General features: G+C 34.8%; 1 protein-coding gene across 2 annotated transcripts in view; it reads left to right on the top strand.

The window, feature by feature from the left end:
- TMTC2 (transmembrane O-mannosyltransferase targeting cadherins 2) overlaps positions 1–14182 on the top strand; it is a 378826-nt gene that overhangs the window by 292476 nt on the left and 72168 nt on the right. For both annotated transcript variants that reach the window (XM_012749530.3, XM_012749528.3), the window contains one exon: positions 10792–10906. In XM_012749530.3, the coding sequence (XP_012604984.1) occupies positions 10792–10906 (115 nt within the window). The remainder of the gene's footprint in view (positions 1–10791; positions 10907–14182) is intronic.

Here is a 14182-nt window from a genome sequence, read left to right as displayed (position 1 = left end):
GCTCCTAAAATAGCATAGGCAGTTCAGCTGTATAATTAGAATAGGGTTTTCTAAAGGTTGTTGTGGATTATTTCATTTCTCACTTATGACTTTTTATATTTCCTATTATTAAAATGTGTCTAAAAGTTAATACAATTTAATCTTCATACCATGTGTATTTTTTGTGAGATACTCTTCCAAAGCCTTTTAGAATTAAATCTTACCCATGATTAAAATTGGAAGAAATAGGAAAGGGATTTTTCTAAGCTTATAAGCAAAGAATAAAGGAAAAGTTAAAGGACTAACTTATCTCCAAAAAGTAATACAAGTTAAAAGACAGACTGTTAGAAAATATTTTCCATTAATGCAAAAAATAAAAGATCATTCTACTTAAGACATTAGAAACTGTAAAATTATGAGGAATATAGAATGCAAAGACCCAAGGATATTAACAGATGATTCCAAAAAGAGGAAATACAACTAGTTTTAAAAGATAGGTAAATGTTGATTTCATTAGAAATCAAAGGAATTCAAATCTAAATAATAATGAATTCCCTTAAGCTGCTCTAACACTTATTCTCAGTAATTCTTAAGGAAATACAGGCTTTTTTTATGGTTAAGAATGTCAGCAAAGATAGTGATTGAGCTTGGGCATTGCTATTTATTAGATGTATGAATGAGAATGCATCTAAATGCCTGAAAAATGGAAATGGTTAAATAAAGTAGGGTTACTCTCATTTGATGAAATATTGTAAATCCTAAATTAAGTTTATGAAGGGTACATAAATGCCTGCATTATGTTGAGAGAAAAAAGAATAAAAGTTGTATATGATTAAATTCTACAAGATAATTATGTCATCAAAAAGAAGGAAAGCAAAACATATAGAAAAACAACTCTAGAATGTTAAAAAAAAAAGTAGCTGTTTTAGCATTTTAGACTCTTACAGCCATTTTTTTTCTTTGTTTGGCAGGCATAATGTTTTCTATTTATTTTAAATTACCATGAGTGCATCACTTTTATGAAGTTTATATACTTTAATAAAATTTGAAAGAACAAGCACCTTCATCTATTGTTCAGGTAATATATAAAAAAGATAGGAAAATTATTATAGTAACCAAACAGTTATTTACTTGAACTCAACATGTAAACTTTGACATAAAAATTAAGCAAGAAAGGAATAAAAAGTAGAGAAAAGTAATTTGTATGAAATCTCTATTAAATACTATATTTCCATGATGAAATCATCAAATAACATATTTGAATATATTTTATATATTTGAATTCATCAAATATAGTGTAAACATTTTACTGAGCACTTTTGTGTCCTGTGCAATTTACATAGTGTCTCATGTAATTCCCATAAAATCAAGATGAGGAAGCTGCTATCTGCCTCTGTCCATTTTACAGGTGAGGAAAGTGAAGTAACCAAGCAGTATGATAAATTACCCAGCATTCAGTGCAAATTAAGAGTAGTTAAGCTATTAACAGTACCATTTATGCTATGCTTCACTGTCGTTTCTTATGTCACCATATAAAATGCCGATAAGACCATGCTAAGGTAAGATGACATCGTACGGTAATTTCAGTTCTGACCCACAAAGTTTTATTATAGCTTTCCAACAGAAAAAGGAAGGAATACTATGTTATAAAGTGTACCATGGGATGACAAGAGACTCTACAATATTAGTGATTAAATCAATTCAAGTAATATGGTATATCTTGACTCCAAAATTATGAAAATTTACAGAGCAAGTGTTTGGAATCATGCTCAGCATATATGTGCTCATTAATGCTAGAGCTGTTATTACGGAAGCTCAGTGTTTAACAGTTAACATTCCTGACCAAATGTTGAGTGATTTTATGTGTATTTTTGGCAGTTCAGCAATCCATTCCTGTGCAGAAATAACATTATCCTTATCTTACCGATAGAGGATTTAAGGACTCAGGAGTTTAAGGTGGCACATTGAGAGCCCTGTGCCTAGTAAGTTGGCAGAGCCGAATTTGAGCCTCTTCTGACTCGCAAGCTCAAGATATGTTTGTGGCTTTCCTTCTGCTTGCAAAGATACACTCTTATCAAATATGAGCCTCGTGTGTCCCTACTGGTGACCCAGGCCCAGAGTATAGAAGACTGCCAGTAGAGAAACCCAAGAGCTCTCGTCATCATGCTCTTGAAGGCCCCAGGGAGGAAGTAGGGTGACTCGAAGTCGTGAAAGCAGGGTGAGAGCCTGAAAGGGGCATGAGAAGGAAAAGAGCCCACGGAGCAGACAGTAAAAAGAAAAGGAAGCCACACAGCAGCAGACCTCGCCCTACATGGTTTTGTTTACACTCTCACTTGTTCCTTCTAAAACACAGTGAAGTTAGACCTCTCTGAAATGTGAAGAAACTGTGGCTCAAAACCAAAGACTCAAGACAATACCCAGAGTGGCCTTCCTCTGGCGCTTCCTGCTCTCACCACGCTTTCTCCCACGGGAAGGTGATCAATCAACGTTTTGCAATGAAAAAATGAATTAACAAAGGGCAGACTGGCATTTGGTTAGTTACACACTTCCCTTTTCTCATCTGTGCTTCCATTTTTCATGTGGGAATCCATTTTGTTTTAAATCATTGCTAACTAGATCATGTTTTGCTAAGAAAAAGGTATGGTTAAGTACATACGCATGCTCTTGTGAAACTCTTTGTGTGGGACTCAAGAAGCCACAAAAGCAAGATGATAAAAACTGAATTAAAGTGGGCGGATTGTTAGAGCTCAGGAGTTCGAGATCAGCCTGAGCAAGAGCAAGACCCCATCTCTACTAAAACTTAGAAAGAAATTAACTGGACAACTAAAACTATATAGAAAAAATTAGCCAGGCATGGTGGCGCATGCCTGTAGTCCCAGCTACTTGAGAGGCTGAAGCAGTAGGATTGCTTGAGGCCAGGAGTTTGAGGTTGCTGTGAACTAGGCTGACGCCATGGCACTTTAGCCTGGGCCATAGAGTGAGATTTTGTCAAAAAAAAAAAAAAAAAAAAAAAAAAGCTGAAGCTTTGGATGAGGGAGTAGAGTGTACAGTGGATTTTGAGCCATGGATCATGGATTTTGGAATGAGCCTCACACAGCCCTACTGCAGATTATCTCCTTGAGTGTGATCCAGCTTCTGCTAGACTCTCTGTTCCTCAGTTTCATAATCTGGAGATGATTGCCTTTGTCCAATTAGGATTAATCTACAGTTTTATAAAGTAATCTGCATGTATTAGATGCTCAATACATTCTAACAATGGGCATTTATTATTGTAAAATTATAATAAAATCATAATATCTGGAGAATGATAAATTATTATAGAAAAAATAAGGCATGCATTAATATATAAGGGACAGAAATCAGGGAAAAAGAGATAGCAAAAATTTAGCATTAAGAAGTCTTTACCCATTAACATGCAAACAAAAAGACCAAAGAGAAGAAAAATGCTTGCAAGAAGACTGAGAATTATAAATAACCTTACAAATAAGGGAGTAGACATTGTTCTTCACAGTCCAAACAGCCAGTTAACATAAGTAATGGGTTATTTTCATTCTCATAAGTACATGCTCACTTAACTGGGTCATTTACAGGGGCTTTTCCCCATAGCTCCACATTTCAACATGTCTCATCTTGGAGAATTTCTTAGCATCAGTGATTTCTGTGCTTTTGTGAGGATTAATTGGAAACACACACACTCAGACACACAGAGGAGGACACTGTTTTTGCAGCCTTGCCTATTTTGATTTAGCTATTGAATGAACTTTGAGATCCTTGTTTACATTTTCTTTTTCCGCCTTCCACTTAATTAAAACACTTGTTCTCAAAGCTTGTGTGCTCTCCCATTAACTCTTCTGTGCCTCAGTTTACACATCTTGAAATGAACACCTCCGAAAAGACCCCTGAGATGGTGTGTGAGCATGGTGAGGAGACTTGAAGCTCTTCCTAGGAAAAGGATGCAAGCACTGGGCTCTTTGAGCCGCTTCTCTCCATTGGCATCACCACTGTAATTTAGTCTCAGAGACATGTTCCTTTGGGGACTTCAGTACCTCAGTTTGAGTCCTTTTGTCTACCTCATCTCTTTCCTTACAACTCCCTAGTAAGAATGCACAGTATCTTATAACAAGCTGAAACCACTGACCTGTGTGTCTTTGATTAGGTTGTATCCTTCCTCTGGCTGCAGCCTTGCCTTCATCCACAGGTGATAAAACACTACAGATTGTTCGAAGTCCAGCATGAATTTACTTTTTGAAGCATACTTGGTCCCTGTTGCATAATTTCAAAAAAAAAATTAAATTTATAATGAGATTGTGTAACTTTCCCTTCCTTGTCCCTCCTTCCATTCCTTCTCTATTCCTCATCTCTTGTCAACTCTTCTTCATTTTCCCCTCTTTTCCTCCTTGGCCTGCTCAGATTCCCATTCCCAATTGGACAGTCATCATAACTCCCTCAATGGTTTTCTGGCATTTCATAACCCTTTTGGAAAGAGTCAGGGGAGAAATAAATTCAGTAAAGTACTGCTAGCCTTCCTGACCTCCTTTCCTGTTGAGCACAGGGCTATGGCCTGCTGTTTCTCTAATTTCCTTTGCACTAGACACCTTCCTTGCCACCTGTCCAATTCAGGACAAACTCTTAGTCTCATGTTCACTTAGGAACAGATCCAGGGCCTCCCAGCCTCACAATAAGCAGTCCAGATCAATCTCCTGGGTATCTTTTCCTTGTTCTCTGGTCCACCTGTTTTCTTGGCCAGTAACAATGGCACATTTATCACATTCGGTCTGTCTCACGTAAATACAGCATTTACTCATTCAGGCTGCCGAGAGTGCAAAAACACAAAGCAACAAAACAAATATAAGGGAAGGCGAGAGAGATTAGTTTTAAAGAGTGAGAGCATATCTGAAATGCCATGGTGACTGGGGGCTCCAGAAAAGACACTGAGCAAGGCTCTTCTCAGGGGGGCAAAAGAGAAGAACTCGTACAATATTTTTAGTTCTCTCAGGCATAATTAGCATCCATTAGCAAGCATCTCTCTTTAGCAGCACCCCTTTGGACAGCTAGTCTAGAGCCTGGCCATTCCATTAGCACCAACCCACTCTTACTAGGAATGCATTGCCCCCTTCCATCCCCATAGAAACACCCCATGAAAGGCTTGCCTCAGTTTTCCTTTATGCACTCCTCCTCTTGTTACCACTAGATGTCACCAAAACTAGTCAGCCCAAGTACTTCCACTTTGGCTCTTTCCCTGTTCCAATCATCTGAATCTTTGAAAAAAAATCTCCAGGTACAGATAGTTGCTTCTGGAATGCTGGTAATATTCTGTTTCATGGTCTGACTGCTGGTTAAGCAACTATAGTCACTTTATGAAATTTCAGGCAATGCCCTTGTTTGTGCCCTTTATGTATTAATATAGTTAAATAATAAGTTGGACAAAAAACAAAAATTATCTCCATATAGAAATGATATATTTAGCCTGTGATACCTTACACCTTCCCTCTCAAATTGATACCAGTTTTGGGGTTAAACTGTCTCCATAATCTCCTCTCTCCTCTAATAAATTAGAACTGTTTCAAGAATAAATATTATATTTATCTTTGTATACCCACTGCATGTAACACCATATACAGCAGGCACAACATTAATTTTTAGATACATTAACCTATGGAGGAAACTATCTCCTATTATCAGATTATTTCTTCTTCTGTCCCAAGACTATGGAATTGTTTTCACACTGCAATGGAATGTAATAGATGTGAGCCAAAGTGCATCATTAGTTAATTTAGTCCTTTCATTGAACATGCATTTATCAAATCCCCCACAGTGTGCCGGGACATTAGAGAGTGAGCCACTGGAATGTCTGGGGGAGAAACATTTCAGGTGGATGGAATGGCAAATGCAAAGACTCTGATCCAGGAATATTGCTTCTTCTGATATGTTAGAGGAATGGTAAGAGAAGGTAGGGAGGGTTCTGATTGTATCAAGTTGTGTAGGCCAGTATGAGGATTCTTGAATCAGCTGTAAGATAACACAAAATGCTTTCTTTTTCAACAAGATAATTCAGACTACTGTTTTGAGAACACTCTCTAGGGTCAAGGGCAGAAGTACGGGGACCATTTAGGAGGTTATTGCTATGATCCTGGGTGAGACGATAGCTTGAGACAGGCTGGGAATCAGTGGAAGGCTGATGATTCTGAACACATTTTTCCAAAGAGAACTATTTCAATGCAAATGTGGTATTCTAGTTTTTGTTTTATAAAAAAAAAAATTTTCATTTGCCTTTGAACATTTTTTAAAGCTACATATGAATGATTTTTCCTAAAGAGAACTGTATTATCATGACACCTATTATAGATTGGTTTAGCTCTTTAATTTAGTAGCATTGATCATAAGAGTGATTTTTTTTCATAGTATTCTAGTAAGAAATGCCAGTCACAGTTAATCTAGGGAGTTTATATGTAGCATTTTTACAAAGCAGTATTTGAGCCTATGGCTTAAGGCCAGCTTACATTTTTATGGATTTCTACATTACAGACAGCTTTTTAAATCCAGGAATTAATGAAGGATCAGTCTTCACAGGCTTGTCTTATTGAAATGTTGGCAGAAATCTACCACGTATTATAAACGGTTCAGTGAAAGAATTGTCCAGAGAAGAAATGGTATCATAATGATGCTGAAACAGTTGAATCCAAAACTATCAATTGTTTTTTCCCTCTTCCCATTTTAGCCTGTGAAGAGACTTACACTCCTTTGTCTCTGACTCTCTAGAGAATGTTTCCTCATTTTATATCATCTTCTGTTTTTCCCTACTGAAATGACTTTTCTTTATAATTTGTCATCTGTTTTTTCCATTTTTTTCCTCCCTTTGATTTGAGACAATTAAGATGATGATAATTAACTTGAGTAAGACAAATTACAAACCCAAGAAATAAAGTGTGGTAGCAACAGTACACACATAAGAACAAAATGTATTTTACTTAAGATTTTTGTGGTTTCTTTATTTGCAGTCCTACTCAATTATCAAACACACAAAAAATGTGTTTGTCTACTGTATGTGAAAGAGAAGTGATTTCTCAGAAATACATCATTCCATGTGAAGGATAAAACTCTTAACTCCATATTTTAAGAGTTTTGGAAGAGTGAACTTAATAAGTCGGGTGTCTTCATATATAGATATCTTTCTATCTATATATGTGTGGGTGTAACCTAGTCATTATGCCCCATAATATAGGGAAGTGCATGACAGATGCAGTTAATTGCCAGACCTCAGTCTAACTGATAGCTAATCCCAGATGGTATTTTTCCTATGAGACACTCATTTTCAAAAGTGTGGACACTGGATTAGCAGCATCAGCATCACTTGGGAACATCTTAAAAATGCAGATCTCAATCTCTATCCCAAACCCACTGAATCTGAAACTCTGGAGATGAGGCCTTGCTCTCTGTTTTAGTTCAAATCCTTTAGGTGATTCTGACATGCACTAAAGCTAGAGACCAACAAAAAAGCTAACCAACCTCTCCAGCCTTGCAGAATCCACCAGTGTATAGATGGACTCTCCCCCAGGTGCCTGCCTTCCTCTAGTTTTCTCTTTCTGTTAGTCCTAGCTGAGCCTCAGTAGCTGCTTCTACTCACCAGACTTGAGTATCTGTCTGAATCTTGGTAGGCTCAACAGAAATCCTTCAGTGAGCAGCACTTAGGTTTCTCTTGCTAATATTCACCACTCTTGCCAGCAGTGAGTCAATGCCTTATTGTGCAAATGGTTCACTTTCCAATAGTGGTGAAGACAAGAGGATTGAGCTCCACATCCTGCCACACATGCTGTAAGTGGGGTGGTCATACAGGACAGTTCTGGTTTATACCTTTGCTTCAGCATCATTAGTAATGCTGTTCCTTTTACTCTAATATGTTCTCTGGCTTAGTTGATAAATTATATTACAGTGACCCTAAATCATAAGCAATTCTAAGACTATTGCAAACTGGTCTAAGAAGGGATCATTGTGAAGGTAATGTTTTAGGGCATAAAATAGGTCTTTTTTATAGTAAGTACACAAGATAAAACTGGAGGTTGAGATAGAACAACCTTTAAGGCCGAGAAACCTTAGAGCCTGAGAGTTTCAGATAAATAAAGATGTGAAGCAATAGGTTACAGTGTGGGAAGCATAATTAGCATGAAGTGGCTGGTGTATGGTGGACACAATAATAGATAAAGCTGGTGGGAGAAGAGCCATTTGAGGTCAATTGCAGAAGGGGTAAGGGCAGATTTTGTTCCTATTATTCCTCCAATAACATCTCAATTTAGGTTCTTTGAGTTGAGTAGTTATTAAGAAGAAACCTAGTATTCTTTTTCCCTATTTGTGTTGGTTCTATATATTCAAAATGTTTATTATACATCAATTCTGGGCTACATTTCAAACAGTCATTGTATAACATAGCAGGATAATAATTTACTCTCAATTTTGGTTAAAATATTCAAATTAAGTTAAAAAAACCAACCAGAAAATTCATACTCCATTTTTTATGCCTTTATCATAGCAGAACACAGATGCTGGACTACTGAGATTTGTGGCCTGTCAAGGACACATGGGGGGGTATTATGCAAATACCTAATAGGTTGTGATATTTTTCTGAGTATTAACATGGTTAATGAATTTTGCTGTTATAGAATGATGATATGGGAATATTTTCTGTCACCATTCACAGTCTTAAAAATTATGTATTTTGTGTAGTTTTTGGAAGTGGTTTACAAAGTGCATGTTGCATGGCAAAGCTAATTTAAAGCATAAAAAAGGTTAAATTAGGATGAAAATTACAAATTTGATTTTACACAATTAGTTAATGTTAATTCCTTTTCCGAACATTAAAGCTGCACTTGGTGTTGGCAAAGCTTGTTACTGGGTACCATTATCATCATCATATAGACGACTTGTGAGTGTCCCTCTCTGTTTCCACGCAGACCTTTGTTTGCACTCCTTTTTTTTACCAGAGCTAATATATCTCCTTTTCCTTCTACAGTCTGGAGAAATGAATTTTAAGAAAATAACCTTCATTATTCAAATAATTGTCACTTTTTTCCAACTATTAATATTGATTACATTTTACTTAAAAACTTCCTAGAAAAGAATAATTAATAACTTCCTACATTATCTTTTGTGTAATTACCACATAAATAAGTAACATATTTAATAATGCATTTACTTAGTTAAATATTAGGTTTTAAGGACTAGTAGCAATTAATATTGTTATAATTTTTAAAAATATAATCATAACTAACTCAAGGTTGAGTTTAGCTTGATATCCTTTATTAAGATATATATGAGAAGATACTAATTTTTCAATATGCTATATAATATCTAATTATTATTTTACTTTTTTTAAAAAAAAGCAACATGTACTTTAAATTTTATATCTATACTTCTGTAGTTAATATATATAGGAATTCTATAAGTAATATATTTTTTAATTAATAAATGGAACTCATTTGTAACTGTTTCTTTAATAATTTTCTGACCTAAGAATATGTTAATTTGCTTTGGGAGATGAGAAAGACACAGAATGTTAGATGAAAAACTAAGAAAATGATATGCAACTTTAGAAATAACCTAGGGATCTCCAAGTCTTGGTCTTAAAACTTTCTCATTTAGTTTTAAAAAATTAGGCTTGATAATCCTATGCTTATCTTTACTCTTTTTCTTTCTAATCAAAGTTTGGAAATATTTAAATGCAAGCAGTGGTTTATTATAAATAAATCCTTACAACAAATAGTTTCCCCTTTTGAGATCTGGTCTTTTGAGTTAGAAAGCAATTTGTAATATTTATTATATAAACAGTAAATAATAAGCTCTTTCAATAACTACCAGGGAGTATTTACCATTTTTTAAGTTTTTCTGTTTCTTTGTGCAGCTCAGGACTTACTAATCACTTTTATAACTATTCTTAATATTGTTAAACCCTTGAATTTTTAGCAAACAGGAAACCTCAAACAAGAAGAGATGATAATCAGACCATAATTCAATAAGCTTGGCAGTTGCATGGATGGCTTCAGCATATCTCTGCTGTCCTCTGATTTCTATTTTGTTTGAATATCCATATCAGATAAGGCTTAACATCATTACTTTTGCTCTTAATAAATCCCTAGCTATAAAAATGCCACCTGTTATCTCTGTATATTTATGGCCTTAAAATTGGGCCCAACTTTTGTCGTTTTCTTTACCTTTACAGTGTTTCTGGGAAAGCATTATATAACAATTCTTGAGGTGCAATTTTAAAGATGTATGTGGTATTATCTGCAATAATTCTAACCTTGCAAAGCTAACCTGAGAATAATTGCAAAAATCTGAAATTGTTAATATTTATCCTTTTATTACTTAATATAATGAAGAGTAAGTTAATGTTTAACCTATCTTCCAATGTTTGTTCTCTCAATAATTTTAGCATTTTTCAAATATAAGAAATATATTTCAATATGGGTACACATGTTTGTACACATACATAAGTGACAGAAGCTGTTATACAGCACTACCGATTAAAATCAACTCATATTTGTAATGTATCTTTAAATTTTTTCATCTTATTTCTTATTTAGGTAGTCTGTAGAGAATTTATTTTAAGAAAAAAAAAATTGAAGGTTCCAAATAGAAGCTTTGTAACATCCTACTATTAAAGGAAAGGCATATAAAAAGTGTCTAAATAATGAGCATGTTATTAAATTTTAGTTCCAAATCACCTTTACCACTGTACTTTCTTTTCTCTAATAGCAGCTTTATTGTTTTACAGGACTAATATTTTCTGAGTTGAAGCTCACTGGCTTTCATACTTTGCAGGTCAATTTCTTCTGGAAGAAGGTCGCCTCATAGAAGCAGCTGAGATGGCAAAAAAAGCAGCTGAATTGGACAGCTTGGAGTTTGACGTTGTCTTCAATGCCGCACACATGCTCAGGTTAGGTTTTACTACCGCACCTTAAAAGACGAATGCCCTGGCTTTGAGAAAGTAATGAATTATATGAATTTCTCTATTGTACCACCATATTCCACATTCTTAATGTAAAACATGCTGCTTAACCACGTAAAAATTAGAACTATTCATTATAGTCTATGTGCACAATATATGGAGCATATGACCTCCTTTCTCATTTCTCCAGAAACTACTGGTCTTAAAATACAAAAGAAAACTGCAGATTGAATTTGATAAGTGTCTAATGTCTCCAAAATAAAACATTATGTCACTTAGTCTTAATATTTGTGTTTTTATGTTAATTATATTGAATGTGGCATGTGGATACATTTTACTGTTCGATAGTGAAGAGGATTATCAAATACAAATATACTTAAGGCCTGTGAAATTCTCAGAATGTCTCTATAATCAGCACTATTGGTTTGTCTTGAAACACAACATTGTTTAGACCTTTAGAGCTTCTATTTTTAGAAGGGTTATTACAAAGGCAAATTACAATAATAGCAAAAAAAAAGGGCAGATCATCCATTTTTGTTGTGAATATAAAAAGAGTCAGTGCATATGTGAGTGGGGCTTTAGGTTAAAGGAGGTGAATGTTTTTAAGAAACCTTTCTATCAAATAATTTACGAGATTTTTTTCAAAAGCATTATTTTTTCTGTTAACAATATATATACCTCTTCTCTTATACACTTACCCAAATTTCACTTGATTAAATCCCTACCTAAGTGCCTCATTAAGTGGCACCCACACTGCGCTCTCTGTGCCTGGCTTCTAGGGATAGCTTTGTAATTATGTGGGTTATTCATAAAAAGGAAGATAAATAACAGAAGTTAGTTCACATTTGGATGATTTTAAAATCAGTTTTGAGAAAAATAGAGAAACTAGTTTCTTAAAACTTTTCGTTGAGATCATTGTAAATTCACATGTAGTTGTAAAAATATAATATAGAGAGATTCCCTTTTACCATTTATCCAGTTTCCCCAATGGTAATATTTTGTAAAACTGTAGTACATTATCATAACCAGGATATTGACACTGATATAATTCCCTGGCCTTACTGGGGTTCTCCAGTTTTACTTGGACCTCAGTGTGTGTGTATGTATAATCTATGTAATTTTGTCATATGTGGGTTTAATCCATCACCACAGTCAAAATACAGTGTAAGTTCCATCACCACAGGTATCCCTTGTTTGTCCTTTTATAACCACATGTCTCCAGCTACCACTGTCTCCCAGGAACCAATATTTAAAGCAAATTTTGTAGATTTGTTTGAGTTTATAATTTGAGATTGTTATTATAACTATATCTTAATGGCCTCCTACCTGGCTTTTCATAAGTTTTAGAAACCTAAAGTTTGGTTTAGAGGGAAAGTATACTGTGAGGTTTTAGTTGGATGCCCTCATTCCACATTAATGTTTAGCTTTTTTAAGGTGCTTGTTTTATGATGAACTCAAGAAAGCTGACCACCTACAAAGAGAACACAGAACTCAATTGACTACTGGTATATTTATAAAATACACTATAGCCAGTCTGCAAGAGCCTTCAATGCAGGGTAATTTTCAAGAGACATCGTAATTTGTATGACAAGGTTAGGCACTATTACAGGGAAGAGGATTTTTTGTTCTTCATGAATAAAACACTATGTTTTTAGTCACAATTTGCATTGTGACTAAAAAACCATTTGCAAGGATGAGAAAGCACAAATTTCTGTAGTCTAATTCACCTTGATAATAATAGATAGTTTCATCATCAAGGCATTTTGCTACATATTAAATCAGTATCTGGCATTCAAGGTCTACCAATGGAAACCCATTATAAGTGTATTTCAAAAATTGTCCTTGTTAAATATATTACTTTTAACTTAGTTACCATAATGCTAGAACCAGTAGAATGCTTTTGTTATACACTGGTGATGTGGAAATCTTTTTATTTGGATCATTGGGTTGTAAATTTTTCTTTTCTTTCATTTTTATATATTTATTTATTTTTAATTTTTATTTCAAAATTTTATGGGGATACAAACATTTAGGTTACGTATATTACTTTTGCCCCACCTGAGTCAGAGTTTCAAGCGTGTCTATCCCCCAGACAGTGTGCACCACATCCAATAGGTGTGAATTTACCTGTCTCCCCCACCCACCTGCCAGACACCTGATGAATGTAAATTTCCAGAACCTTTTCTCTAGCTTTCCACAGATTGCATTTCTCATTAAGTTGGAGTCAGTCAGCACCCTCCTCTATTCACTGCAAGTATAACCATGACAGCCTAGCTATATATACCAATCAACTTGATGGCAGTCCCCATGAATGTTTTTACTTAGCTCTTCTGTTTCTCAACTCTGTCAAAGTCAAGTATTTCTGGAGTACTTACTGTACAAGCTGAACACCATTCTCTTTCTTTATTAGTTGAGAACATTCAGGGCTTTGCTTGTCAAAAAGAATAAGAAAGGTTATTGGTTTCCCCTTGAATTCAGTTTTATCAAAATGATTAGCTATCAAGGTTTTGCTTATTTAATATTACATATAAAGTGTCCCTTGGGGATGCCAAATAGTTCTAAATTGAGTTTGACATTAATTCTTTTCTTGAGAGTTCTCTTCTTTTGAGTGAGATTTAGGAGACAAAATCGGCAAGGTTTGGTAACCAGTTGTATTTGAAGGAAAGAGTGGCTGTCTTCCTGGTTGTGACTTGGTTAGTTGGGTGAATGGTTTACCTAATATCAAAAATCAGCAATGTAGGAAAAGTTGATTGTTTAAGATATGGAATGAGCATATTGATTTAACTTCCCTTTTTTTGATAAATTCCCAATGAAATGATCTAAAGAATCTATTAATGGGGAAAAAACTGCTCATTACAAATGTAAAAAAAAGAAAAAAAGTCATTCCATCTGAATGAAATTAGATTGGATGAAGTGAAGCCAGCCATCAAGGTACAAATCTTTATCTTCTTGGGACATTCAAGAGCTTGAAATTTGAGATATTTCTAATAGACTCATTTCAATTCTAAGAAATAGACATAGATATTTCTCTGTAAAATCAGGTTAATATAAAATTTTGAAATACATGATTTCAATTTGGCAGTTTAAATAAAAATGACAAATCACAGATGTCAAAACAAAGGGCCCTCAGTGAGCAGATGTACATTAAAAACTTAAGAGCCACTTAGAACAATTCTAAATTCCTGTCACAAGGTGATCCACAAGAACATTCTGTGGTGTGGAAGTACAGTATTCATGTCATTCACCAAATATGTTGGGCCCTCC

The sequence above is a fragment of the Microcebus murinus genome, chromosome 10, assembly GCF_040939455.1.
Source record: "Microcebus murinus isolate Inina chromosome 10, M.murinus_Inina_mat1.0, whole genome shotgun sequence".
Taxonomy (NCBI): domain Eukaryota; kingdom Metazoa; phylum Chordata; class Mammalia; order Primates; family Cheirogaleidae; genus Microcebus; species Microcebus murinus.
Note: the sequence above shows the minus strand (reverse complement) of the source record. Positions and strands in the feature narration are given on the sequence as shown.